The sequence below is a fragment of the Eurosta solidaginis genome, chromosome 3, assembly GCF_040869045.1.
Source record: "Eurosta solidaginis isolate ZX-2024a chromosome 3, ASM4086904v1, whole genome shotgun sequence".
In the NCBI taxonomy this organism is placed as follows: domain Eukaryota; kingdom Metazoa; phylum Arthropoda; class Insecta; order Diptera; family Tephritidae; genus Eurosta; species Eurosta solidaginis.
Genome location: NC_090321.1, coordinates 26,291,686 through 26,319,657, shown reverse-complemented (window position 1 = coordinate 26,319,657; position 27,972 = coordinate 26,291,686). Strand labels below are relative to the sequence as shown.

General features: G+C 35.5%; 1 protein-coding gene and 1 pseudogene across 1 annotated transcript; both read left to right on the top strand.

Moving 5' to 3' along the window:
• The first annotated feature begins 341 nt into the window (after window positions 1-341).
• On the top strand, window positions 342-9,200 carry LOC137245866 (uncharacterized). Its single transcript, XM_067777072.1, has 11 exons — window positions 342-565; window positions 1,285-1,398; window positions 1,460-1,668; window positions 1,745-1,903; window positions 5,760-5,872; window positions 5,935-6,079; window positions 6,669-6,787; window positions 7,000-7,076; window positions 7,974-8,084; window positions 8,189-8,864; window positions 8,928-9,200. The coding sequence occupies exons 1-11, from the start codon at window positions 342-344 to the stop codon at window positions 9,198-9,200; spliced, it is 2,220 nt and encodes a 739-aa protein (XP_067633173.1).
• Window positions 9,201-14,038: 4,838 nt separating this feature from the next.
• Window positions 14,039-27,972, top strand: part of LOC137245865 (uncharacterized) — a 30,962-nt pseudogene continuing 17,028 nt past the window's right edge.

The window sequence follows — 27,972 nt, the reverse complement described above, 5'->3', positions numbered from 1 at the left end:
CAACAGCATTTAAAGTGTACAGCTGGGTATGTAATGTTCGGTTCCACCTGAACTTATACTTCCTTACTTGTTTTTCCTGCAAAAGATTTTTGGGATTTCCGACATTCTATCGGAAAAACTTATCAACCCTATTTTATGCGTATTTCTATTTTTCGACACTTCGTTAGAAGCATTATTTATGAAGTTTATTTTTATTACGAAAACTTTATTTTCTTTAACATTGCCTTTATGTGCGATATTTGAGTGATTTGATTTTGAAAACTAGCAAATTTTTTGCGTATGTAAATTTACAACTGTTATTTTAACATTTTTATACAAATTTCGCAAAAGTTCAAAAAACTATGGGCGAATATCATTATGAGGGCGATTGTGGTATAAACAATTTGGCTATGCAACTTTCGAGTTGGACTTTTAGTGAATTTGAAATTGACGAATTACCAAATGGCTATGTTAAAAACGATGATTTCGGACCCCGCGTTGCTAAGTATGATTGGTTTGAGCTGTTGGAAAAGTTTGCAGTATGGATTGCATTTTTAACCATTGCTGGGTTAGCCGCTGTGATTGGGTGAGAGAATGTTTCTGATTTTTTTTTTCCAGCTTCGAGTTTGACCTCTCGGCGTTTTAGTAGTTGATAGCGCCAACCAAGCGAACGGCTGAAGAATTTCTACCTGCAAGAAACCTGCAGAAGTTATGTAAAAAGCATGCTTAAGCTGCAGTCGGGTCAATATATATACTGATAGTCAGGCAGCGATTAAGGCAATAAACTTATACAGCACTTCATAAAGAAGTGCCCCGGAATGTAAAGAAGCATTGAAAAAACTTCGCTCAGACCAGACCATATATCTTTACTGGGTTCCCGGTCATAAAGGGATAGAAGGTAACAAAAAGGCCGATGATTTGGCAAAGAAGGGTGCAGCACTCCCTGAATCGATGGTAAACGTCCCAATCCATTTGGAAGAAATCAAAAGTAGGCAGGAGTCACATATGATCCATCAAGAGGGAAAGGCATGGACAGAAGCGCGGGGCCGCAAAACTTACGAAACAAGACTCGTGAAGTGGCTCATAACTCTGAAAAGGGAAAACTTAAGGCTCACAATGGACATACTAAGTAGACACCTGTAACAGCACATATAGGAAGTGTGAGCTGCAGGAAGAAATTGTTGAGCACGTTCTGAGCTTATGTCCTGTGACTCCGAATAACTTCAGAAAATGATTTAAATTTATTAAATAAAAAAAAATGTTTTTTTTTAAATAATTTCACATGTTCTTATCCGTATTTTGTAGCTCGTTTTGGCTATGCAGTCGCATCAAAGGCTTGCATTGTTGTGGACAAACTAAGCATCGAGTTTGCCGTTGCCTGGTCACATTACTGCTCATATTATTGTTATTGCCTTTAATGTAAGTACACAATGAAATTAACCCTTTAACGGTAAACTTTGGTATTAAAGACTCCTTATAGTGCAGGTTTATATTTGTCGTCTCGTGCTAATCATTTATTGAGAAAATATAATAACGAGCAGCAGCACCACGGCAGTCTAAAGACTTTAGATCAGAATCATCTTGACGACTATAAATCCATCGAAGGACTAACAAATACTACATTTCAAGATAATTATAAAAATAATATGATGGACTTTTTGAAAGAGTTAGATAGAGCGGTAGCTAAAGGTATGTAGAACTGGTAATGTTTCAAACTCGGACCAAACTTTTCAAATTTGTATTCATTTATTCAATATTTTTGCAGAGCTCATCGAATGGCAGCAGATTATGGCACAAAACGAACAAACCAATTTTAAGCAGCTTAAACATTTGTTTGCGAATAGATTATTCTATAAAAATTCTACAACAATATTACGAGAAATCTCCTATGAGCTGGTTAAACTGGGCATAGAAATAAATGATTGTGAGTATACAGCAGCGAACCCTAAAATAGCAGTGGCAATTTTTATGAAAGTTCGTTCATTATATCCTTCCTTCTTTGTTTTCGATAATTTAAGAAAAAACTACTTTAAGTTTTGCAACTGAAATTATGCGCACCAATCCCAAAAATGTGTTCGAAAAAATTTTAAAATTTAAGTGCATTTTACAAAATTGTTTAAGTTTCTATTAAGAGATTTCTGAGCTACAAAATTAAATGCTCAAAAAATTCATTGCGCTTAATAAGATGTTCAAAATTTATTAAATTTGAAGGTTTGAATTATTCGAATGCTGAAATATTCGGTTTTCAGAGTTCGGTTAGGTGAAATCGAATTATCGTACATAGTTGATTATTCGAATAATTCTCGTTGTTAATTATTCGAATAATCGCTGTTACAATTACTACAAACGAATATAGCAGAGTAGTAGGGTAAGTAGTGCGTTGCCCTCCGTGATCACTTCGGCATTATTTCGGTCAATTTCGGAATTTTGAAGGAACAATTTCGTTGTCATTTCGGGATGGCTTTAAGGAAACATTCGGGCTCATATCAGGATGGTTATTGGGATTATCGGGATCAATTGGAGATTATTTCGTGGCTCTTCGGGGCCACTTCGAGGTCGATATGTTGTAATTTCCAGATGATCGTGGGGCTATTTCGGGGTACTCCTGGGGTCGTTTTAGATTACACCGGCGTCAAGCTAGCAAAGAAGAAATATGTGGTCATGCAGTTTTTTTTTTTATGAACACTTCATATCAAATCAAAATTCCATTTTGAAAATCGAATATTCGCTGTGTTGCGATTATTCGAATGATTGAAATAAATCAATAGTGAAATTCGATTATTAAGCGTACAAAAATCTAAGTCGATTAATCGAGTCTTTCGAATATTTTAAGAGCTCTAATATTTTCAGTTTCAAATTTTATGGAAATTTTTTCTTAAACTATCATGATTCAATCACAAGAGCTTTGCTCGACAGACACATTTTTTGACAATTGCAGCCATTTTGCTCCCAAATCGAATTGACATCCGTTAACTGTGTTGTTTCTTTGAAAATTTTCGAAAAATATTATTAGTAGAAATAGGAAGCAATCAGCTTACAAATACCCGAAAAGTACTTAACAGCATAATTCCTTAGGACATTTTTTTAAATTTTATGATGAATTTATTAACTATGCCATGATCTATTAGTTTGGCTGAACATAGGTTTTATGAAAAGTACGGACAACAAGGAATCGTGCACTTTCGTAAACCTGTGAACATACGAAACCTAAACCAATTCAAAATTCATCCGTTGAACGCAGGGATGCACCTTAACGTTAAGCTAATCGTTTATCAAAAAATTTCCACCGTTTCCGTTGAAACACTTCGAAATATTATCGATAAAGAAATTATCAAGATAAATTGTATCTCGTTTTTAACCGAAACGAAAAGCTTTCGTTAAAGTTAAAAACGTTAAGAAAAACGTGATACTTTGTGTTTGAATTGTGCTGGCAATGCTATAGCCATGGTGAAGCCGTAAGGTGGTAACAGCGAGCGGACATACACAAACAAACTCCATGTAATTTGTTTGTGTAATTCGTTGGTGGTAATGTCAAAAATACTCTGAGAAATGTTCGCGCTGTCAAAATTCCTGAGAGAAGTTGCAATCAGCTTGGCTAATGCTTTCACCTTTAATGACTGCGCCATCAATCAGCTTTGCCAGCATAGTTTGAAATTAGTAATCAACATAAACGATTTGATTTCGTTTTGATATGGCAGAAAACGAAACAAAATCATTTCGTTAAGTTGACGTTCTTAACGTTAATAAACGAAACGAAATGACTTTGTTTCGTTTATTAACGTTAAATATCGTAACGAAATGATATCGGTTCGTTGGTTAAGCATGCCTGGTTCAACGTCAAAACCTCGACTTTAAATCGATTCACGTAAAAATATCATAAGTAAATAATGGAGATGCCATAACGAAATGTACCCATTGAGCATGTTAACTTATTCAGGTAAAAGTCTAGAACAGGAGTCGACTGCTAATACGCAGACCTCGACAACAATAATCCTAAAGCGGAAAAGAAAAATTGTATCTCTGTCCGGAGATATTTGCAGTTGAAGTTGGCAATTTTTATGTGCACTGAAAAAGATTTTGTGTACAAAGGGATTATGCATGCATTTAATTTTGATCCCAGCTCATTGGTAGAACTGCCAGGGTAATTTTTTATAAGCTCGTCTGAAGGCCCTCAACGCAACCCAGGGTCATTTTTCGGGTTTTCGTCAATATCTTTTGAAAGAGCTAAAATTTTTATTTCCGCCTTCGAATTATTGTTATCGAGGTCAATACGCGTCTTTTGACACTTCTCTCGATATTTTTGCGCGCGCATTAAAAGTAGACCTTCTGTTCTATTAATTCCGTATGTTCGGAACATTCGTCTCCATTTAAGAGTGTGGAGAAGCGGTTTATATTTGGAATATTATGCGTATTCGGACCTCGTGAGGTAGCATGAAATGAACGTATTCCAAATATTCAAAATTAACGGTTTATCCGGAACGCTTCCATGAACACTTAAAGAAAAAGAGTTTTCCGAAATTTCAGAATAAATGGGTGAATACACCCTGTATAGCACGACCGCACAAAAGTTTAACTCTTCTGTCAAAGTCAAGGTAGGAATATAAAGTCCTAAGACAATAAGCCATTTGCTTTTATTTTTGTTTTTGTCAGTTCATTGCGGCTGCTGAGTAGCACATCACCCCATGTCGTCTGCCTGTTCAAAATCATCCTATATCAAAATATTTTTTAAAAATTTCTCAATTCAGGATTTGTCATAAAACCGCCCTATATTAGAATTAGATTGAAGAACACTTCATCTCAGAATGCTTTTCATTAACTCCCTCTTATGACAAAATGCATTGAACTTATGCTCATGTAGGGAGTTTTGGAAAACAAATTTAAGATAGTGCATTTTTAAATAAAATTCTAACGTACGGCATTCTTCAAACAACTTCTGAAAGAATGACCAAACCAACATAACTTTATCAATTCACGAAATATTTAGTAGAAAATGTATTATTTCCCCAAAAAACTTTTGGCATTTGCAAATTTATTATCACTACTAATATACTACCAAAGATACTTGTCTACTACAATTTCACTCAAGGGGATCGAATTTTTCCCCGTTTTCCTTACTTCGTAAAATTAACCCGTCCAGATTTTTCATTTTGGGAGTGTCAAAGTTCTGTCATCATTGAAGAAGAAACCTCTAGTAATTGAATAATGTTAAACTATATAAAATAGAAAAAAAATTTTTGACGAAATTTGATAAAAGTTGCCATTGCTATTTTCGTGATCGCTACACACAAAAATAAAAAAAAAAATAAGGAAAGTGGAAGATTGCCCTACCTCGACTGCCTTTTTGAAAGCTTACTTTGTAAAGAATGCTCTTTACAGATTTTGTATTTTTCGAAGTTAAACTTCTCAAGTTTTGGGTAGAATTCTAGACTAGCTGAAAGGAATATTACGCCTAAAAAAATTAATTTAAAGATCGTCCTAGCGGAGAGGTTTGTTAAATACCGCCATATAACAAAATGCATTTTATAGCACTGTAGCTCAGCTGAAAATTTATTGGGATCTATATGCTTAGGTAGTCTCTAAAAAGCGTTTGCAAGACAACTTTACTCAAAAAAAAAAAACTTTAATTAAACGTTCTGTAAACTACTTACTTCTGGAACTTACTATACTTTAATATTTGCGGAGTTAGAGCTAGCACGCAGTGGAGGCAGAGTGATCTTCCATTCAGCCGTGGATTTTTCAAAATTTTTGCAAAATTTATGAATTTTCATTTAAATTCTTAGTTCTGCGAGATTTTATGCGTATTGGAATAAATTTTTTACAATCCAATATGACCATTGAATCTAAAAATACAAGCAACTTCTATCATGCGGTAGAAGGCCTAAATGTATGGCACGTAAGTGGCATTGAAATTCAACTTTTTTAATATTTCCCGATTGATTCATCATTTGTCCCTAGCTGAGTGCATTAAATTTCCATTATAAATACACAGAAGAGTGCTTGAATTATTTAATAGAAGCTTATTCAAATATAACTAAAATAAAAGAATCGATTGCGAAAATTAAACCCAAGTTCGCGGAGTTTGGAAATTCGCAACTAATGGGTAAAGAAAAAGCAACGGCTTAATGGAAGATCACTTCATCCTGGCGGCGGTTTGAAAAACACTCTACTCCTAGATACGATTGAGCGCTCTATCTCAGATTTTGTGTTACATTGTAAATTTCTGTTTGAGAGAGGCATATCTCGAAATTTGTTGCAAAAACAAGCTATCGCAAAACATATGAAATGGGTTTTCAGCTGAGATAGGTCATTTTTGAAACCAATTTTGAGATAGAGTGCTATTCTGCTGGATTGTAAGATAGCGCGCTTTTAAAGAAAATTTCAAGTTTACGAGTTTTTACCTAAAATTTTAAAATAGACGTCTTTAAAGATTAAATTAAATAATTTGTAAAGTTGTTGCAAATAAATGTTTTCATACATTCAAAAAAAGCAATATGGGCAACCTCCGCCCAATTCATACAAAGAGACAACATTAATTCTTTGTAGCTCTATAAATAGAACAAGAGTCTTTAAATTCTTTAAGTTATAGTTTTCAAAGTGACTATCGAGCAGGGATGATCTTCCATTGAGCCTTCGATATGTTATAGAATTACAAGTAAAAAAATTAAAAAAATAATATTATTTTTTAATAGCGCGCCACTTTAGGGAGTTAACAAACAAATTTCACAGCAATTCTGATTTGCAAGAAAAGCGTTGCATACAAAAATATATTCTTTTTGTGGCTATGGCTATGGTTTTCGTAACGGCAGCGGTAATAATATGTCAATATAATTAAAAAAAGTTTAACAATTGGGGTATTCACATTAAATTGCTTAGCAGCTTATCTAATTATGTTGTTATATATTTTACTGAGTTTCTAAAAAAACCAAAATACACTGAATACCAATAATTTTCAAGCAGATAATTGGATAACGAGGCGACGTGAATACCCTAAATATATTTACTAGAATTTGTATATTCCAGCTTATCTATATGCTTTTTATGGCACTCGGATTTTCAATTTTTAATTACTATGAAGAAGCGAATTTTATCATCAAATGGTATAAGAATTCATACGAAATCTTAGGCTCAAAATGGATGTGTAGAATTTCTGCGTAGTAAGGTTGGTTTACAGTGTAATTTTGTAGGATTGTAAGGCACGCAGGGCCGCCTGGCTGTCCGACATAATGTAGATGCTCTTCGATGATGAACCTCTCGGTAGACATTGTCTACCGCAAACTTATATTGCATGGATTTCTGCCTGAAATATGATGGGATATCATCTTATTGGTAACTGGTCGATACTTGGTTTAGATATTTATTAATTCGGAATAACGCTGAATGAAAACTCAACGTATTTCGGATTCAAAGTGAGTGAACGTAGCTACCATGGCGGAACCATACAGATGACGGCCGAAAATTAGCCGATTGGTACTTTTTTAATATAATTTGACACATCAACAACAGATACAATACAGCTTTGGCGTTAGTCCATCGAATTACAAGAACAAAGTGCAATGAAGTTTTGTTTATTTTTGTATGTGTGTCAAGCTGCTGGAAGCTTGTATGGTTCCGCCATGGTAGGTAGTTTCTACATACATGGAAAAGTACCGAGGCGCATGTCAGAGTCTTGCGCAAACGATGTATATTGGAACGATTTACGTCATCCCTTGTCAAATTTGGTTTCGAGACAAACTGGTTTCGGCGTTGCGTCATCCTCAGTGTCGATGTTCGTACTGAAACCATTGTCAGCTAGTAATGTATAACATTTTTAATTAAACGCAAGTTTTATGACTTCAAAATTTAGAGGCATCGCTCAAAATTTGACTTAAGTCGTGGCCCACAAATCAAAGGAGTAGCAGCAAAACTAGCAATGCTGCACGCAGAGCTTCTGCACATCTATTTTGGGCTTTAGTAAAACTAAATTTTGAACAACAAAACATTTTTTTTATTCCTAGCTTTAATTTCTTGAGCTGCATATCGATTACAGTGCTAGCGCTGCTTGCAGTTTTACATTTTCTTTTGACTATGGTGCTTCATACCGGAATTTGTCACGAATTTAGCAGCAGGTGAATAAATATTTCAAAAAAAAAATACCATTTTAAGATATTTAATAACATCTGATTAATACGACTTGTTTTCATTGTATTTATAAAATTTTTAACTTGCTTAGATCTCTTGTTACAACCAAAGCCTTCAGCTCCACAGCTATACCTTTGGAATGCCTCTCAGTTACGAGCAGCAATGAGTTCAATTTTCCAGCAGCCGAAATCCAAGATAATTTGTTAACAAATATTAAACATGAAATTCCACAGAACAGCATATCACGCTTAAATATAACAGATTATCAATTTACTGTCTCTGATACACTGCAGGAAAAATGGTATGAAAGTTATGTGCCAGTCTTGCTAGCCATAGAAGATAGCGCGCCATACTTAGCATACGTGAAACAATATTACATCGCGGGTATACCTGAAGCAGATATTTTTCTATGCAAATTTAATAGAATAGGTCATCCAGTAAAAAAGCAATTATATACAGAAAAATTTGTGCCCAATGCAACACTGCTCTATAAAACTTTAAATAATATTAACGCACGTGCATACTCTGCTGATTCAAAAAGCTTTGGAAAAATCTTGAAATATGCGTTAAATGAAGTTTATAAATTTGAAAAAATTTATGCTATGACCAGAGCAAACTTTTTTGATACTTTGAATGAAAAAGTCAACAGAGAATTCAGAAGATTCTTCACAGAATTAGTAACATGCTTGAAAGATTACCAAAATCAAGTGCCATCAATGCGTTCGCAGGACACAGATACAAAATGCGGTTGTCTTGAAGATTGGCTGGTAGGACATTTTTCTAAATTCAAATAAAGCGCCACTTATACTAAGTTTAAAAAATATTTTCAGATGATTTATGCCATAGGTGTTGCTTTAGTTGTATTGAGTTTATTCATGTCGATGATACTAAGTATGCTGCTATATAAACTCAACAAGCGCGCACCCCCAGTTTTTATGCCAATGAGCCAACTATCAAAAATTAATGATTGCGCAGAACCAATGACGGCGTGTGCGACCTCTGCAGCAGCAGGTGCTGCAAGTGCACCATTAACAGATACAATACACATTGACGATCAAGTTCCGAGCAAAGATTGTGTGGTTAATATAAAAGGCGATGAGTGATGAGTGATGACGTAATCCTACAACTAAGAAATATAAGTAGAAATCAAGTGGATTGCGCTAGATAGATAACAGCGATGCAATTGGTAGACGGTGGCAGCTCTAGAGGTAGTACCTCAACCACCGTGGGCGTAGTTGAAGCGACCATGTATTTTAGCAATTGCGACTCAGCAAAAAACATTACTGAAAATTAGCTTAGATTCCATGCGGAATCCCAATAAAAAATTTAATTAAAAACTAGTTTCGCTGTTGCTTTTACTGACTAGTTTGCTTTCACATAATGGCGTCAACTTTAAATAATCGGAAAACTCGAGATCCAAAGAAACCGCGATTGAGTTACTTTTGCCTTGTTATAACTAAAGCCGACAACTGATGCTTTTATTGGATAAATTTTCACTAAGACATACTTATAAAGTTATCGGATTATGGTAATAATTTTCACTCTGTAAGAAAAATAAAATAAACTGGACATAAGTAACTTTTAAACAGATAAATTTATAATCATTCTGTCGTGTATAGACATACTAATTTCCCCTAGTGATCTCCCATACAGCTATATGTTGAGTTGGACCACGCAGGCTTCCAGTGGCCAGTATTATGTTGAAACCCATGTCTGTGAAGATAAAGGAGCTCCAACGAGGCTAGTTTATTTTGTCGTGCGATGGTCTCCTGTAGTCTACTCCTAAACATATGAGATACGGATATTTAGGATCTTTGGCCAAAGAGACCGTGTTAGCCTACAAAGGGTTAGTGAACGTCCAACGTTTATTCAGTTGACTCGAAGTACATTTGCTTAAGAGCATACTACAGGAGACCATAGCACTGGCTTATCTATACTCATATAAGATTGGTCTAGAAAATGGGCGAAGTAGAACGGTAAGCATGCCCACTTTTTCGGTATCGAATATTTCGAAAAATTTAAAAAATTCGATAATTCATTACCAATTTCTGATTAATTTACAAAACTTCATAGTCTATATGGCTCGAAATAGAAATAAAAAGATATCATGTTGAAATTCTGCAAGGAAGTTGTCCTAACAAAAGCAGTTGGCAACTACGCCCACTTAAAAAATATATTTTTATACCCAGCGTGTAATTGTTTATAATCATAATTCCCTTAATTAGAATCGAGATAGATAAAGACTTATTTACATGTTGTCGTTTTTGGTGTTGTTGCTATTGTAGCATATAGGACACTCCCCGAATCCTTCGATGCTGATAGTCCTTTGCCGACCATTTCGGTAACTATTTAATATGACCACATTGAACTCTCTAGACCATTCCGCTCCCCCTAGTTTCATGAAGAACTTGCGGCGTCAGATCCTCGCCGGATACATGCATATTTTTAACAAAATTCGCCTCGCGTATGTGAGATTGACTATTGGGTTGCGGAAGCTATGAATTGCGCTTATCTACCTCTAGAATCTCACTTACTTACATCAAAATTATCAGAATCGAAAAATATTCTGATTCGACCATGTCGGAAATATCTTTGTGGAATTCAGTATACTAGCGTAGATTATATTTGATTAAAACTTGGCGAAATAGAACGATATCGATGTCGCAAATTTTGGAAAGTAATGCAGCTCTGTAAGTGAGCTGACTTTTACGCAAAATAGAAACTTGCTGGAACTTTTGAAAAGGGAAGTGGGACCGCCCACATCCAAAAGAAGAAAGTTGATAAAGTGAAAATAAAAATCGTTAAAGATATTTTTCTAAAATTTGCCAGGGAGATTTTCCTTGCAACCATACATACACATAAATATTGTAACGAATTTTGGTGATTTCCTGATAATTATGCACCATATACTAACGTTCGAACCGCTGAACTGTTAAACAAATAACTCCAATATTCAGTATTGCAAAATAGTTTTCATTTATACTACTTTGGGAGTAGTACTTCACAATTATACTTCACAACTAATAGCGTCTTTAAATCAAACTGATTAGTTATTCTTCGCGTATTTCTCCTAAGGTCTAGACTTTTCGCGAACATGGAAGAGTTGTATCGCACACTTGGTTATTTAGCTATGTGCATGTGTATGTGTGAATAAAAACTTCTACGCTTAGGAGATGACTACATATGTGTATGTGAGATAAGCGCTTTGCTTTAAGCTGCTGGTTATGTGTTTGAAATATTCTTCGTCGCCTTCTATTTAAGTGTGGCTGCTTGGTTTGATGTGTACATGTACATTTGTGTGGCTGCTTGCTCTTTTTTTGTTGCGCTTATTTACTAAAAGCATAGTGATGCTAATATTCGCCAAAATATTATGAGCTAAATCAGCTGACGACTACGCCTACTTAAAAAAATCGATATCGAAATTTCGAATAATGCGATGATTCATTACAAATTACTGATAAAGTGATAAATGACTTATTTTGTTTTGTTAATATAAATTGGCAAACTTCTTTAAAAAATACAACATTAACACAGCGTTAAAAATATCGAACAATCTAGGGCGAAAACTAAGAACAAACACTAACTCAGAGGATCCGTTTAGGAGCCACGGCGTATACAAGCTTACCTGCGGATGCCAACATGGATACATAGGACAAACAGGACGACAAATAAGAACGAGGTTCGGAGAGCACATTAGAGATTACAACATAAAACACGGAGTCCAAACATTATACCAGATTCTAACTTCGCGAATCACATGGTCGAGAATGAATGTCCTCCAGCAAACATCAATGAAACAGTTTGAGTTCTTTACATAAAAGCATAAGGCCGACGTCTCAACGTACTCGAAAACATGGAAATCTACAAACAGAAAACATTCGACGGTAGTATAATACACGAACAGATAAACACAATTTCTGACACAATATTCTAGCCTTTAAAACTTGTAATCACAAAACAAAGTAATCACACAGGTACAACAGAAAAACACACAACAACAAATAAACACCTAACAATTAACGCACCAAAACAACAAACCCACAAAGAAGGTCAAACGACTAAAATTACGGACTTTTACCTGGCTCAGTCAGCCACACAAATCGATCAGTAAAACCACCCTCGTTTCTGAATGAGTATACATCACATACATATAAGTAAAAAAAAAAAAATAATAATAAATGTAAAGCACGATAACCTCCGAAGAGATCTAAGGCCGAGCTTCTCTTCCAATTTGCGTAGTGCTACTCTTGATTTTCCCTAAAAATTGGCCTATGGTGGGACTTACATATTTTATGCCAACTCCGAACGTCATCTGCAAGGCAGATGAGTTTTCACTGAAAGCTTTTCATGGCAGAAATACACCCGGAGCGCTTGCCAAACACTGCTGAGTGGCGACCCAGCTTAGAAAAAATTTCTTCTGATTGAAAAACCTTATCTCTAAAATTTTGATGTTGCTTGTTGGGGTGTGAACCCAGGGCATTCGGTAGGTAGGCGGAGCACGCTACCATCACACCACAGTGGTCGCCAATATACATATAAATATACAATATATAAATATACATAACCATACATTTTGACAATACCTGCTCATGTAGCTACGAACTATAAATACAGGACAAACGACAACAACAGATCACAACGAAAATCGACACTGATGATGGGGTGATGGCACAACGCCGAAACCGGTTTGTCTCGAAACCAAATTTAACAAGGGATGACGGAAAATCGTTCCAATATATGATAAATCTTGATATGTGGGTTGAATTTATGACACAAGATAGAAATTGGGTAACATATTGGAAAATGGGCGTGGCACCGCTTGCATTTATAAGAGGCCATTTTGAATGTATTGCACGCCGTACTCAAAAGCCGTTGAAAATGTCATCTCTAAATTGGATCCAGCAAATCCACAAGTCGCTCATCATACTTTTTCTGATGTATGGCTCGGAATCGTGGACGGTATCGAGAGAAGATGAGATGCCTCGAGAGAAAAGTTTTGCGGAAGATTTATGATCCTGTCCGTGCTGCCGAACGGCGAGTATCGAAGTAGGTATAATAATGAGCTGTATGAGCTTTGTGCGAATTACCGAAGACGCTGTGGCCAAGAAAGTATTTCAGTCGACACCGCAGCTTGAGTGCAGAGGAAGTGGGTGATCTCCACTGAGTTCGGAGAGGCAGGTGGGGGAAGAATTGACCTTCCTTGAAGCTCCCAATTGGCTATTTCTTAACTCGATTCGAAAGCAAATACCAATGTGAATTTAGTACATGGTAGTGTTACTCTTTATTAGCTGATTGTTTTTTCTCGCGATTTATCCGCTCAAATATGTAGTTTTACTACGTTTTGGACTTATTCCGAGACCAAACACGTAAATTTGAAATGACAGTTTGACCAACCCACATATCTGCATAAGTCTAAAGTTTCCTTCACACAAGTCTTTTCTCTGGCCGAATTTTCCACGTTTACCCAAAATTACGATGCGACTAAGAGTTGATAGTCAAAAAATATGCATAATATTGATTCTTGTTAATGATGCCATAAGTATCATCATAAGTACAGTTATATTAGATAAGTTGAAGTATCCCAATTTTAGAAGAGCGCACAGTTATGGCATGATGAAATGAGAAGTGTCATTTAAAATTTCCTATTCTGTAAGAAAATAAAAGCATAAAAGCGTCAAAAATTTCAATCAGTTTATAAATTTTCATTTTATTCAATTTTTATGTTATTTTTTTTTTTTTTTTTTTTGTTGTGAATATAAATTTACGTGCGCTTAGTTAATCTTATTGTGATTAACATTAATTCAGATTAAAGGAATATACTGTTATCAATGCAAAATCCAAAGTTAAACAAACACCTGCATATATTCAACAAACCCAATATTCAAAAACTGATATCACCAACGCCGCCAGTGACTGTGCAAATCCGTTTTTGAAATCAACAATGAAGTTAACCCAACTAAAATCAGCGCCAATTGCGCTCGATTTAGATAAAGATGATTGTGGGCTGCCGATGTCTATACTTTCAATAATAGAGGCATTTACGACAGAGGATTGGTTGGGATTGTCAAGAGCTTTTATAGAAGGTAACGCGTCATAACACAACTCATCTACTTAATAACTAAACTCTCCATTTCATAATAATCGTAGATTATATGAATTGTACGGGCTTAGGAAAAAAGTTGTTAAAGAATGAATGGGGCAGTTTTGTTGTGAGCTTCCCTTGGTTAGTTGTGATTTTATTACTTACCATATTGCTACCACTAATCTGCGTTGGCTGGTGTATTTGGCAATTTGCGCGCAAACGTCGTAGACGCTTTGAAAGAGCTCCGGTACCAATGTGGCGTTATATATTTTCATCGTTGCTATTTGTATTGAAAATCATTTTTTGGTAAGATTGGTGGTATTGAAAAAATAGCTTAATATGTTTTATATCTCTCTTTTTTGTCAGCAGCTTCTTTTTGTGGTTTACATACACGTCCTTTCAAAACCATCCGGAAGAACATAGTCCTATTCTAGATAATGATATGAGGGAACTGGGATTATTCTTCGATCGTACATTAAATATGATTGATCATGTTTTTACAGATAATATAGATATCATGCAGCATTTCATGGCAGAATTGGCTGAGGGTAAGTATAAATTGAACTCTAAAGGATTTGCAGTATGTATATTTTTCGACTGCACTGTAGTGAATTTCTCAACCAATTTATATATATATATAAAAAACTAACTCGACCCTCATGGTGTGGATTTAGCACGCTCACCGCGTTAAAGTCCTGGAAAAAAGAGTATCAAACTACTTTTGAAATGTTTTTCTTATCGGGATCTCCCTTACGCCGTGGTTTGATAAATAAGCCGAGTGTGTTTCTGCTATGGAAAGCTCATCAGTGAAAATTTATTTACATTGCAAATGCCACTCGGAATTCTCATTTATATTTGTTTCGCCAATGTGAAGAAAATATTAACACAGTAGCACGACGCGAATTAGAAGCAAGGCTTAGCTTTAATCTCTTCGGAGGTATATCATCATCAACATCATTAATGAGCGCGTATCCATCTCAGCGATTAACCGTTTTATAACAAATCCAGCCAATGATGTTGCGTTATACCTGACTCCAATCGGGAGCATAAAGGGAGGTCAAGTTTTCATTATTCCGCCCCTACCAACTCAGTGTATGCTTCATTGTCCTCTGCTTCCAAAGGCGGGCAGCAATTGAAATAGTTGTGTAGCATCTTCCGCTGTAGCCCATCGCCTCTTATATTTGCTATTATTAACATCAGCCTAGTATAACCACACCTAAGCCCAATAATAGAGAAGTGCGAAGTAATTGCCAAAGTACACAGCCAAAACATACTAAGTTCTATCTTCTTACATGCTAGATTACGGGCGCTATCTTCATCTTCTTGACTCCTTCAATTAAATGACGCCAGTAGCACAAATAACCCTAAAATAGAGTCTGAGACAAATCTCAATCCCCCCAATGTAGAAGGAACGACATCACGTGACTACCGAGCATCGTCACAACATCGCTTGGCATCATTGCGCTAACTTATTGAGGTGTTATCGTCTTCGGCTTTGGTTTCGTGGTATCAACGCGTCAATACTCAGCCTCATATCGGTCTAATCTACAAACTTATCAAGAGAGTTCGATTTTTGCATCTTACCCTCTCAGTTATCTTGGAGGAGCAATTTTCATAATTTCCTTCACACTTCGGGTTTCAGCGCTGGGTCTGTTTCTGCATTCGGAGTAATCTCGAAAAAAAAAGTTATAGAAAGATATAGAAATATTCCTGAAAACAATATAGGAACAGTCCAGACGTGACATTGGAACTAGCCCAATAATGGTAATAAAAAAATTCTGGAATAATGAAACTGTCCAAAACTTAATACGAAAAGGGCTTCGAAAATCCCACCGAGGGGCGACCCCATTTTGACATTTTTTTTAAGAATCGATATTAATAATGCTTAGTCATGAACAGAGTACCGAATGGATTCATTTTGTTCTATACATCCAAGGTAGCTTGCCCCCAAAAAAAAAAATTTGGACTGAGATGAAGCAATCGAGTTAATAAAGAAATTTGGTATCACCAGAAACTTTGGCTCCTTTGTCTATTTCCAACTAATTTATTCCGTTATAAAAAAAAAAATCAGTAATCCGTTGATATTAAAACCACAATAAGCGTTACCCAAATTATCGACATCACTTTCCCTGGGAAAGTTTCCTAAACTAAAAAAGCCTTCCTTTAGCAAACCATAGTTAATTTCTCATGTTGTTGTTGTTATTGTAGCAGTGCTTTGCCCCACTGAATAGGTCCGACCACTCACAAAAGCTCGTCAATATCCTCTAACGGCAGTCGAAGGAAACTTGCTGTTTCAACAGGGATGAACCATAGAGAAAGGGATGTTAGAGGCGTTGGTTTCACATTGCAATTGATAAGATGGTTGGTGTAATGTGGGGACAGTAGCAAGCATGTAAGTCGGGATTGATTCTGGATAGGTAAGAGTTTAACCTGTTACAGTATCCAGATGGAAGTTGAGCTAGTATGACTAGTATGTCCTCCTGTGGTAGTTGCTTTTCTCTACTGCGAGTTTAGAATATTTGACTTTGAGAACGGGGCTTGCCGGATAATTCCTGGCATAGAGGTCCGATGAGTTTTGGTGGATTCCTCCGATGATCGTTTTGTTCACTTTTTCTTCGTTCGGCTAAGTTTTCAGTTGCTGTATTTCCCCATAATGTTTGCGGATATGACTTCTTAAGTCCCTGGGAAGCAGGACCTCTTCAATCAGAGCCTGTTGCAATGTCCAGGTTACTGGGTATTCAGCAGAAGCTGTTTGTTCAGCATTTCATTTGTTTATTTTTAATTTGTTTATTTCGACTAAAGGCTGCATTCAACCTCTTACTTGTTATTGTAATCTCCAATTTGGGATCTCCAGGCGCGGATCTGCGGGGGGAGGGGGCAGGGGACCCCCCCCCCCCCCCCCCCCCAAAAAAAAAAAGGTCGAGACATTTTATTTTTCAAATACTTTACAGAACAAAAATTAAATATCCAAAGAAAACAAATATTAAAATGTTCAATACTTAATTTTGGCATTTCACTATGCACGGCAATTTGTACATTAATACCGCTTTTATAAAAATAAAACAAAATTTAGGAAATTTTTTTATACATTTCCCCCCACAGCCAAGCTCACGATCCGCTACTGGGTAACTACATTACGTCATCCACTCCTCTAATTATGTTATTTCAGATATGAGATCAAGTTTGAATTCATCAGCGCCGGAAATTCTAAAAAGTTCCAACAACAGCATACTTTATAAAATCAATACAGACAGTGACTGGTTCCGACCGCTGCTAAAGGCAATGAATGAAGATATGGACGCTCTACTGCTAGACACCACGCAACTATTGGATAGTAAGTGATATTTTTAAAACTATCAAATCACTTCTACTTAATTTCAATATCATATTTAAGTTACAAGGCTTTTTCATCGCAACACAACGATGTTCATGAGTATGGCTAATATATGGGATCCCAAATACTCATATTTGATTCACAATGAAATTAAGGCGAATTACCACAAAATGACCATAGTAATTAACAATTGCACGTCTATTAATATATAATCAAATATTCAGCAATTAATTCTTTATTCACAGTTGTTGAATATTGAAAAAGTATTATTAAGTATCAGTGAAATATTGGAAATGTCTGCAGGTCTTTCACATTTACGTGAAACTTTTGCTAATGGTTTGGATGACTTGTACAATTACTATGTGCTTTATTTCAATGATAAGTGGATCGAAAAAGGTATTTAACTTTAACATGTAATAGCAACGGTGGTTTAATTTCTCTTTTTACCCTTCTTTCTTAGTAAAAGTAATGGGCAATGATTATAGAAATATTGTTGGTAATGTTAAGGATCTGAAATCGAGTTTGCGTCAAGATGTTACCATACGACTGCCAAAGGACGTCTATTCATATCAATTACTTTTTATAATAATTGTCACAGCAGTATGAAATGTTACATTTTAGTTGTTACTTTTTTATGAGAATATGTTTTTTTTTTGCTTCATATATTTTTCAGATTTCGCTACTTTGCTGGGCACAACTGGGCTATGCCGTTTATCACACAGTTTTTATGAAATTTGGGAAGAAGAAATACATTTTGGTGTGGTGAGTATGCAATGATAGCGCAATTCTAAAATAAGTTAATAATGCACATATTTCAGTTTATATTCAGAAAGTCGCAATTCACATTTAGAAAACTTCAATTCATATTCAGAATTTCCATTTCATATTCAGAAAATTCCAGTTATTATTTAGAACTACCATTTCATATTCGAAAAACTACAATTCATATTAAGAATGTTGCACTGGAAGTTCAGATGTAATTGATATTCAGAAAGGTTTTATTCAAATTCAGAAACTTACAACTAATAATTAGAAAATTACATTTCATATTCAGAAAATTTCAATTCATATTCAGAAAATCTATTTCATATTCAGAAGAGTACAATTGATATTGAAAATTACAATTCATATACAGAATTTCCATTCCATATACAGAAAATTAAAATTGATACTCAGAAAATTGCAATTCATATTCATAGTTTCACTTCATATACAGAATGTTACAACTCTTATTCAGAAAATTACAGCTGATATTCAGAAAGTTTCAGTTTATATTTAGAAATTTCATTTCATATTCAGATAACTACAATTCATATTAAGAAAATTGCATTTGATGTTCAGAAGGACGCAATTTATGTTCAGAAAGTTATAGTTCATATTCAGAAGTTCAATTTCATATTCAGAAAATTACAATGAATATTTAGAAAATTACATTTTATAATCAGAAAATTTCAATTCATATTAAGGATTTCCATACCATATATCGAAAGCAGCAATTGATATTCAGAGAATTGAAATTCATAATTAGAAGTTCCATTTCATATTAAAAATTAATGTAAGGCGCGATAACCTCCGAAGAGATCTAAGGCCGAGTTTCTCTTCCAATTTGCGTCCTGCTCCTCTTGATTTTCCCTGCAAATTGGCCGGACGGGACCTACATATTTTATGCGACTCCGAACGGCATCTGCAAGGCAGATCAATTTTCACTGACAGCTTTTCATGGCAGAAATACACCCGGAGCGCTTGCCAAACACTGCCGAGGGGTGACCCCGCTTAGAAAAATTTTCTTGTAATTGAAAAATCTTATTTCTAAAATTTTGATGTTGCTTTGCCCGGGTGTGAACCCAGGGCATACGTGTGGTAGGCGGAGCACGCTACCATCACACCGCGGTGGCCGCCAACTAATACTTAGAAAATTAGATTTCATATTCAGAAAATTTTAATTCATATTCAGAAAACCCATTTCATAAACAGAATAGGACAATTGATATTCAGAGAATTACAATACATATTCAGAATATCCATTCTATATACAGAAAATTACAATGATATTCAGAAAATTACAATTCATATAAGAATTTCCATTTCATATTCAGAATTTTCATTTCATATTTAGAAAATTACAGCTGATACTCAGAAAATTGCAACTCATATTCAGAGTTTCATTTCATATTTAGAAAATTACAAACTTTATTCAGAAAATTACAGCTAATATTCAGAAAACCCTTGAGTAGTGGAGCGTGAACCCGTTTGGGATTTACCACTTCAAACCGATGAGCTTGTTTTCACCGCAGTGGTGTAAACTTATTTAATACTACTTTACAATATCGATAGCTTTTTGACAAAACCGCTGGCTCGCATGTTATGCAGGGCCCCTTCTACGTCTAGAAAGCTTTTTAAGGTGCATGCTTGTATAAGTGTCAGCTCTTTACGGAGCGCATGAGTTTTTTAATAGCAGTTTTGGTGCATTCGGGGTGTTCTCAAACTGCTCCCTGCAAACTTCAATCAATTTAGTTGTCAATGGTAGTAGACTATTTAAATTGGTCGCGGATGGGTCGACGTTTGACTGGTTGGGGGATTTATCTGTCTATCAGAAACTCCGTGTAACCTCTTCTATGATTAAGGATGCAGTGGATGCGTACCACAAAGGTTAGAGAATTAACGTCTATAAGGATATGCAAACGACTGTCAAAGCACTGAGTTCAACTATAGTGCAGTTGAGAATAGACTCGATGTGCACATATTCTGTTGTAATTGCTTCGAACTATTTAAGATTACGGTTGTATGAATCGGACGAGAATAGGGCCGTTGGGAAATTCGCTGTTCAACTGTGGTCTGCTCATGTACAGTCGGGCTTCGAGTCTTCTAAACAAAAACGGGACAAACGCGACCCCTCAGAGCCTAGCGAGATCCTTTAGGTTGGCAGCGTATAGGAGGCGGTCTGTGGAAGTTTTATTATTCAGCAAGGCTCGTCGATGAATGAAGCTTAGGGCTTTGGCGGATCACTGTCGATGAATGAAGTTTGGGGCTTTGGCGAATCACTGTCCAATGGCTTGGATGCATGGAAGATGATGGGCTGGAAATACCTTATTACCTCATGCTTTACAACTCCGCTTTTTTCAGAACAACACGAAAGTACTTTAGTCCGGGCCAGAGTCGCTACAGCAGCGAACATATAAATTGCACTGGACAGTTTCAGAAAATTTTTACTTTTGAATTTAAGAAAAAAATTAAAAATCGAGAACAGGTTTTTAAAAAACTCGAACTTTTGGTTTAGAGTTTTCTGGGTTTATTTTTTAAGTATGCAATTTTGTAGCCCAATCAATTCTAATCTAACAAAGTACAAGTTATAGATATCTCAAAGTTCCTACAGATTTACGATAAATAAAGCTGGTCGTGTTCATGTGACTAGTAATTTTCGCAATCACATAAGGTATGATCATTTAAATTTGCGTCCTCTAGGGTTATAGTATCGAAAATAGACTGATTTCCTACCTTATCGATATTTGAAATGTCTTTTACTTTGCAAAAATATCTTATCGAAAATTTCTCTTCTTCCGCAGCATAGTCGTACTTGTTTGTATGTCTTCGTTAATACTTTGCCTAATAGCAAGTCATAGCCTATTCGTGGGAACATCATTTTACAATTTTAGGCAACTAACGTAAGTATAAAAACTTTTGCAAAAAATTTAAAAGAAATTCAAGTAAGCAGTTTTTTTATAAAAAAAAAAAAAACAACCAATTACACGCAAACATATGACTTCCACCGAAAAGGCCGGGTACCGGTGCGTATACACAACATTTATTTTATGTTATTTAGTATTAACTCATTACCGCCCAACGTCCCCATACGGGACACCTCTTCAAATGGCGAAATCTGTTCTTAAACACCATAATGTAACTGCTATTATGTAAAACGGTCAACACAAGTAAATTCGGTGAACCAGTTTGGACAAGAGTTCACCAAATTTTAGTAATCACTCCACTGATGTGGTCCAAAAACAATGCTTGGAGGCTATACCTTTTACTTTGCAAAGTTGAAAGTACACTCCCAATGGATCGATTGTAATTCAGACGACACATTGTGCGTACGTATCTGAAAACTACTAAATCCAAACCACATCGTTCTTCATCCACTGTAGTTGGTTCAGTGTCGAAAACAATGGTCAAAATCCTGAACGCTTGACAAACCAACTGCGGTGTGTATTTGTCACTCTATGAATTGTGTACAAGAACACATTCGTCGAACGGAAGTGCTTTGCTCAGTTTCATGCTTTAACTGCCCATTGTCCATAGACGAGGACAACCATTTTCCCTGAATTAAAAAAAAAAAATTAAGTTTCTTTTGTTGAATTTAATCTTTTACCATGAATGAACCTATAAATGGCAATTAAAAATATTTCCAATCAGCAGATTTGATTTGGGCATTAGTGGATTAAGCAGTTACATACGCACAAACATACAGGTCAAGCTATTCTACATAAGCGTTATAAACAGTTTTTGTTCTTCTTCTCTACCAAGGTACAACCTCGATTATCCCTGTGACCGAGATACAAAATCCTATTGCGATGTATACAATAAAGTGTCGAACACGACGGAGTATGGCAGCTTTGGCGAAGAAATCGCGCACTTAAAAATGATATGGATCTCAAAAATCAGCATATTTTCGAATTTGTACGTGCTGCACTACCAAGCGTAGCGAGCATTTCGAACATTTTACAATTAACAGCATATACGAATTTTATGGGCCAAATTTTCAATTCAGGTGCCATGTTCAATGTTGTTAAACAAGAATTGAATATGGAAAATTGGTATCATCTCTATGAACAAATAAATTTGCAGATTCCACTTAAACAAGAAACGCACTCCAACCGCAATGAAACTAAATATTACGAATCAATGCTAGCATGCAATTTAAATATGATGAAAACAAATGTTTTTGAAATTTAGTGTTACAAGAAATGTTAAAAAAAGTTAATAAATTGTCGAAAAATACAGAGATTCTGGCAGCTAGTTTGCCTATGAGAGATTTTGCTGTGCTAATGCGCAAAGCACTCGCTGAGATGCGTTTAATACATGATTTCATTGAAATTGATTTCAAGAAATTACTGGACACTAAAACTGAAGATATTTTGCATGATTACGAAATGGAATTGATTATATATAATAGCTATATATCGTTGATGCCAAACTGTAAGCAATTCAAATTAGCTGGCGTTGGTATGCCGCGTAAATTGTACGAATGCATTGAGACTTGTTTGGTAAAATATTTTCAAATTTATTCTTTAAAAAATTAATATACTTAACTCACCTTTACAGCATGGCTTTTGGATTGGCGCATTCGCGCTACTCTTTCTCTTATTTCCCATTTTAATTGTTTGTATGATATTAACCTTTCTCTATGATAAATATCCTTATTCCACGCAAGGCGGCGCTAACACGAGGTAAGCTAGAAAATAGACTAGTATTTTCAACTAAACACAAAACAAAAATTTTGCTCATCATTTAGCTCTCCTGGTACTAGCGGTGATGGCTCAACGCATACCAGCAGCACACCAACTGCCACACCTCCCAGCATTGAATCGCCTGAAGAGGTTACTGAAAGTGATGAAGATGAGCCTGATTTAAGAAATAAATATACGCAACGCGTCAAACGTTCACATGTGACTTTTAATGCTTCACCAGAAAAGCAGTCAAAACAGCAAGCTGATCCTTCCGTTGATTTGACAAGTAAGCGGCGCTCGAGTATGTCCAAAATTCGTGACCTAATTTATTCGGTAATAAAATACGGCTCGACACCACAATCCGAGGCAACAGTTGAAGAAGCAGCAGCTAGCTCTAGCTCTACACTAACAAGCACTAATCCGTCTAATGAATCCGAATCCGTCGAGGTAAGCGATGAGAATGAGATCACGGTGAGGTAGATATGAAATGTGTAAAGAATTTCGAAATTTTAAAAATTATATGTAATACTTGCTTTTATTTAAATATAAAGTTGCTACTAAAAATGCTTTGTGAGCCCCAGTTTTGTGTGGAATAAATGTGTTTTATTGAAATAGCGGTATTTTTAAGGCTTACACCAAGTTAACATATGCAGAGATTATCCCATTTTTCGTGATCGGTGATTAAAAAACAAGATTTGTCATATAAATTTTTCCCCCGGAGGATTGGTTATTAGAAACAAATTCTAGAGATGCCGATATTTTTTCTATACCATATATCACATGATGCAATAAAACTGACAGGTGAAGTCAATATAGCAACGTTTAGTCGCGTTTGACAATACTCCCTCTCATAAAATTTAAGTATCGCTTCTTAACTTATCTACAGCATTGACTTTTTCAGTATCATAAAAAAAATACTACATTTATGCCTTTCTAAAATATGAAGTAACGTGCAGAAAAATAATGCCTGTGGTTCGCATTTTCTTTGATGGGAGGGTATTATCTACTTTTCTTGAGACGAAATGGAGAAGTTTTAGTCAACGGAACTGCTTGGCTCAATTATCAGAGTATCGCATTTTCCAAAACTAAGGAATATGGAAACAAACTGCGACGTCAGTGAGATGATTGACCATGTGCAACAATATCATGAAGTTACGGATGAGTATCTGGGAGGCTTGTAATACGAAAACTCGAGAATGACGGCATACGGTCCCAATACCCAATATTTATCTATGTAAACAAAGCGTTAAGAGGTAGGGCTCATTGAATAGAAAGTGGTGTCTGATGTGAAAATATATAGCATCGATGCTTCCAAAAATCAGTGCTGACAGAGTCACATGATAAGAAAAAGGAAATATGTGATTTATCAAAACTTTATTTTGAACACATCCAGATAACCGTGCAAATTTTAGACAAACATGAAGTACTCTCAGCCATATGAATAAAACCGACAAACATAGCTATCACTTTCTCTATTTATCCACCTGCCTCTCCTCTGTCTAGCCCTCTTCTGCCTCTATTATTTCCTCTCCCTTCTGACCTTTCTAGTTTACCTTAATCAGGTCTTTCAATTTCCCTATCTTTTCCAGTCGTCCGTAAATCTTCCTATTTTTTCTCGTACTCTTCCTGCTTCTACTTTTATCCAAGTCAAAAACTCACTTTTACTCTTAATTTTTTACTTATATTATTCCTACTCTTCCTGTTAACCTCTTTTTTACTATTTGCCACAAACCATTACCGTTATGCTTACTTTTGCTTTCATTCTTCCTCGTCCTTTTTATAACCAGCTGTACTTGTACACATGGTATAATAACTATGCTTGGACAACGGTTGGTTTAGCAGGTATAAAGGAACCGAGATAGATATATACTTCCATATATCAAAATCATCAGTATCGAAAAAAATTTGATTGAGCCATGTCCGTCCGTCCATCCGCCCGTCCGTTAACACGATAACTTGAGTAAGTATTGAGATATCTTCACCAAATTTGGTACATTAGCTTATCTGGACCCATAATAGATTGTTATTGAAAATTAGCGAAATCGGAGATAACCACGCCCACTTTTTATATATATAACACTTTGAAAAACACAAAAAACCTGATAATTTAGTAAATAATACACATAGAATATTGAAATTTGATATATGGACTGATATTGAGCCTCTTGATAAAAATTTGGAAACATTTTTTTAAAATAGGCGTCTTGTGATAAAACCAATTTTACAAATATTATTAATCATAAATCAAAAATAGTTAAACCTATCGTAATAAAATACGGCAGAGAGGTTGCCTTTACTCTCGGAACATGAAAGAAAACAGAGGTAAAGGGAAGGAAAAGTAAAGGAAATTGGAGGAAGTAAAGAGAAAATAAGTAAGGAAGTCTAAATTCGGGTGAAACCGAACATTACATACCCAGCTGTACACTTGAAATGCTGTTGTTGTTTGTTTTGTGTGCTTAATAGTGTTACAAGGCTGCGCAATAATACATGTGGGGTATTCCATCCCATTTCGACCAATTTTGAACCCGACCCCTTTAGAATTGGCGGAAAGTTTTTCTTCTTTTTCTAGCTTACGAAAGACGTTTTTCAGAAGTTTTTCAAATTTTTTCATCCAACTCAAAAAAAGTTATGAATTTTTAAAAAAAACATGGTTTTTGTTTTCAAAGTGCTATAACTTTTTCAAAAATTTACCGTTTGGGATATTTTTTTTTTTCTTAATATATTTTGAAATGTACTTTTCGGAAAAAGTACAAAAAAAAATGTAAAGTTTTTTTTTTTTTTCAATTAAACAAAAAAAAAATTCTCGGCCCACTCCGGGATTAGAGGGGATGATTGCAGAATTGATTGAAGTTTTTTATGAGAAAAAAAGGGCGAAATTCGAAAAATCTCGAAAAACTGAAAAATTACAAAAAAAAACTTTAAGAATTTTTTTGAATATTTTCCGAAAAGTACATTTAAAAACAAATTTAAACAAAAAAAAAGATCCCAAACGGTCAATTTTTGAAAAATTTATAAAAATTTGAAAACAGAAACGGCTAGAAAAATAAGAAAAACTTTCAGCCAATTTTAAAGGGGTTGGGTTCAAAATTGATCGAAATGGGATGGAATACCCCATATACATATGGTTCTATTCCGAACTAATTTTTCTTTGAGTTATGGCTCCCGAAACATAGAAAATTGCTTAGTCATAAAAGGGGCGGTGCCACGCCCATTGTATATATTTGAAGTTTTTGCTATTTATTGTTATAAATCCATTTGGGGAAATGAAGTACCATTGATATAAAGCTCTTCTTTGCAAAGATATATGTAGCTTATTTTATTCGTCCTCTACCCTTTTAAAAATCTTTTATATAAAGGTGGGCGTGGCCTTAACCGGTGTCGTTAATTATTCTTAAAAGCATTCCTCTCCGACGAATTTTGTTACGATAGGTTTAACGGTTTTTGGTTTATGATTAATAATATTTGTAAAATTGATTTTATCACAAAATGTTATATATTAAAAGTGGGTTATCATCCGATATCGCTCATTTTCAATACCAATCTATTCTGGGTCAAGATAAGCTCGTGTACCAAATTTGGTGAAGATATCTCAATATTCACTCAAGTTATCGTGTGAACGGACGGACGGACGGACGGACATGGCTCAATCAATTTTTTTCGATACTGATGATTTTGATTTATGGAAGTCTGTAACTATATCGATTCCTTTATACCTGTACAACCAGCCGTTATCCAATCAAAGTTATAATACCCTGTGCACCAGTACAGCTGGGTATAAAAATAATTTATTGCTTTAGAAATAGTGAATACTAAATCGATGGTTGATTGGAATACCTCCCTATCTATATGCGAATCCACTAACCTTTGTTTGTTTTTTCTTGGTAAATAATAAAATACTTTTTTTCGTTTTGGAGTGATCACAAAAATTATAAAAAATGACTGCCGTGTACCATCTGACTTGCTTTGTGTGCCTTAGTGAGACTTTACATCAACGCACGTAAGACAGTGATAATATCTTTCTCTAAGAGACGAACCCTCAGGGAGCCAAGTTAAATGCATTGGATAGAGAGCGGTTGCCTAGGCAACTCGAAAATCCAACCCTGCATAAACGGACGTATGTACTTATGCTAAACATAACTAAGGAGGGTTTTAGTTGTAGCAGAGCTATGCAGAAAAATCGAGCATGCTGCTGCTTCAGTTTCTATATAGGGGCGACACGCCTTAGAAAAACTCGTTTCTAATTGATATATAGTAAAAGTAACGTGATAAGTGATTGGAATGCCGGAGAAATACCGGAGAGTTCACAAAGATAGATTTTACTAAAAGACATCCACATTACTAAGCTCCACGAGACAAATCCAATCTTGCACCAAATCAGCGTAGCGTCCAACAAGACATCGAATGAATAGACACTACTCTAGAGCGTCGGGTTTTATCCATAAAGCCTGGAGTAGCCAAACTTAAAAATATAAACAGCAACAAACCTCATTTTAACTCCTGCCATAATGAGTATTTCCCAATAAATATGCACTTCTCTCGGGTAAATAAAGCATAGTTCTTAGCTATTTTATCGCCTATTATAGCCTCTGGTATTACAGAAGCAACAGCTCCTATTTTTTCATGGTTAGGTTCGGCAACTTTCCGGTGCAAGAGAGCATGGGGTAGACAGAGAGCAAGAAGCTGCTTGAAGGAGGAACATTTATGGTTATGAGATCTCTTTCAAGGCAGGGCAACAGATCTTTTTGCCCACAAAGCCTGCACACTTTCCTTGACACTTTAAGTCGTACTGCCGCGCTCAATGCAATGCTCTCACGTTTTCGCCCAGCGCTAATCGGATAGACCAGCGAGGTTGAGATATACCTGCCTAAATCAACATAGTCTACGTAAATTCAAACTGAGCATTAAACATGCCGCACAGTGGAACGAAATTGAAAATTTGGGACTTAAGACTTTAAATGTAAATTTTCCGAATCTGTGATCTTTTTCCGTATTTTATTGTTATATAACATTTTTTC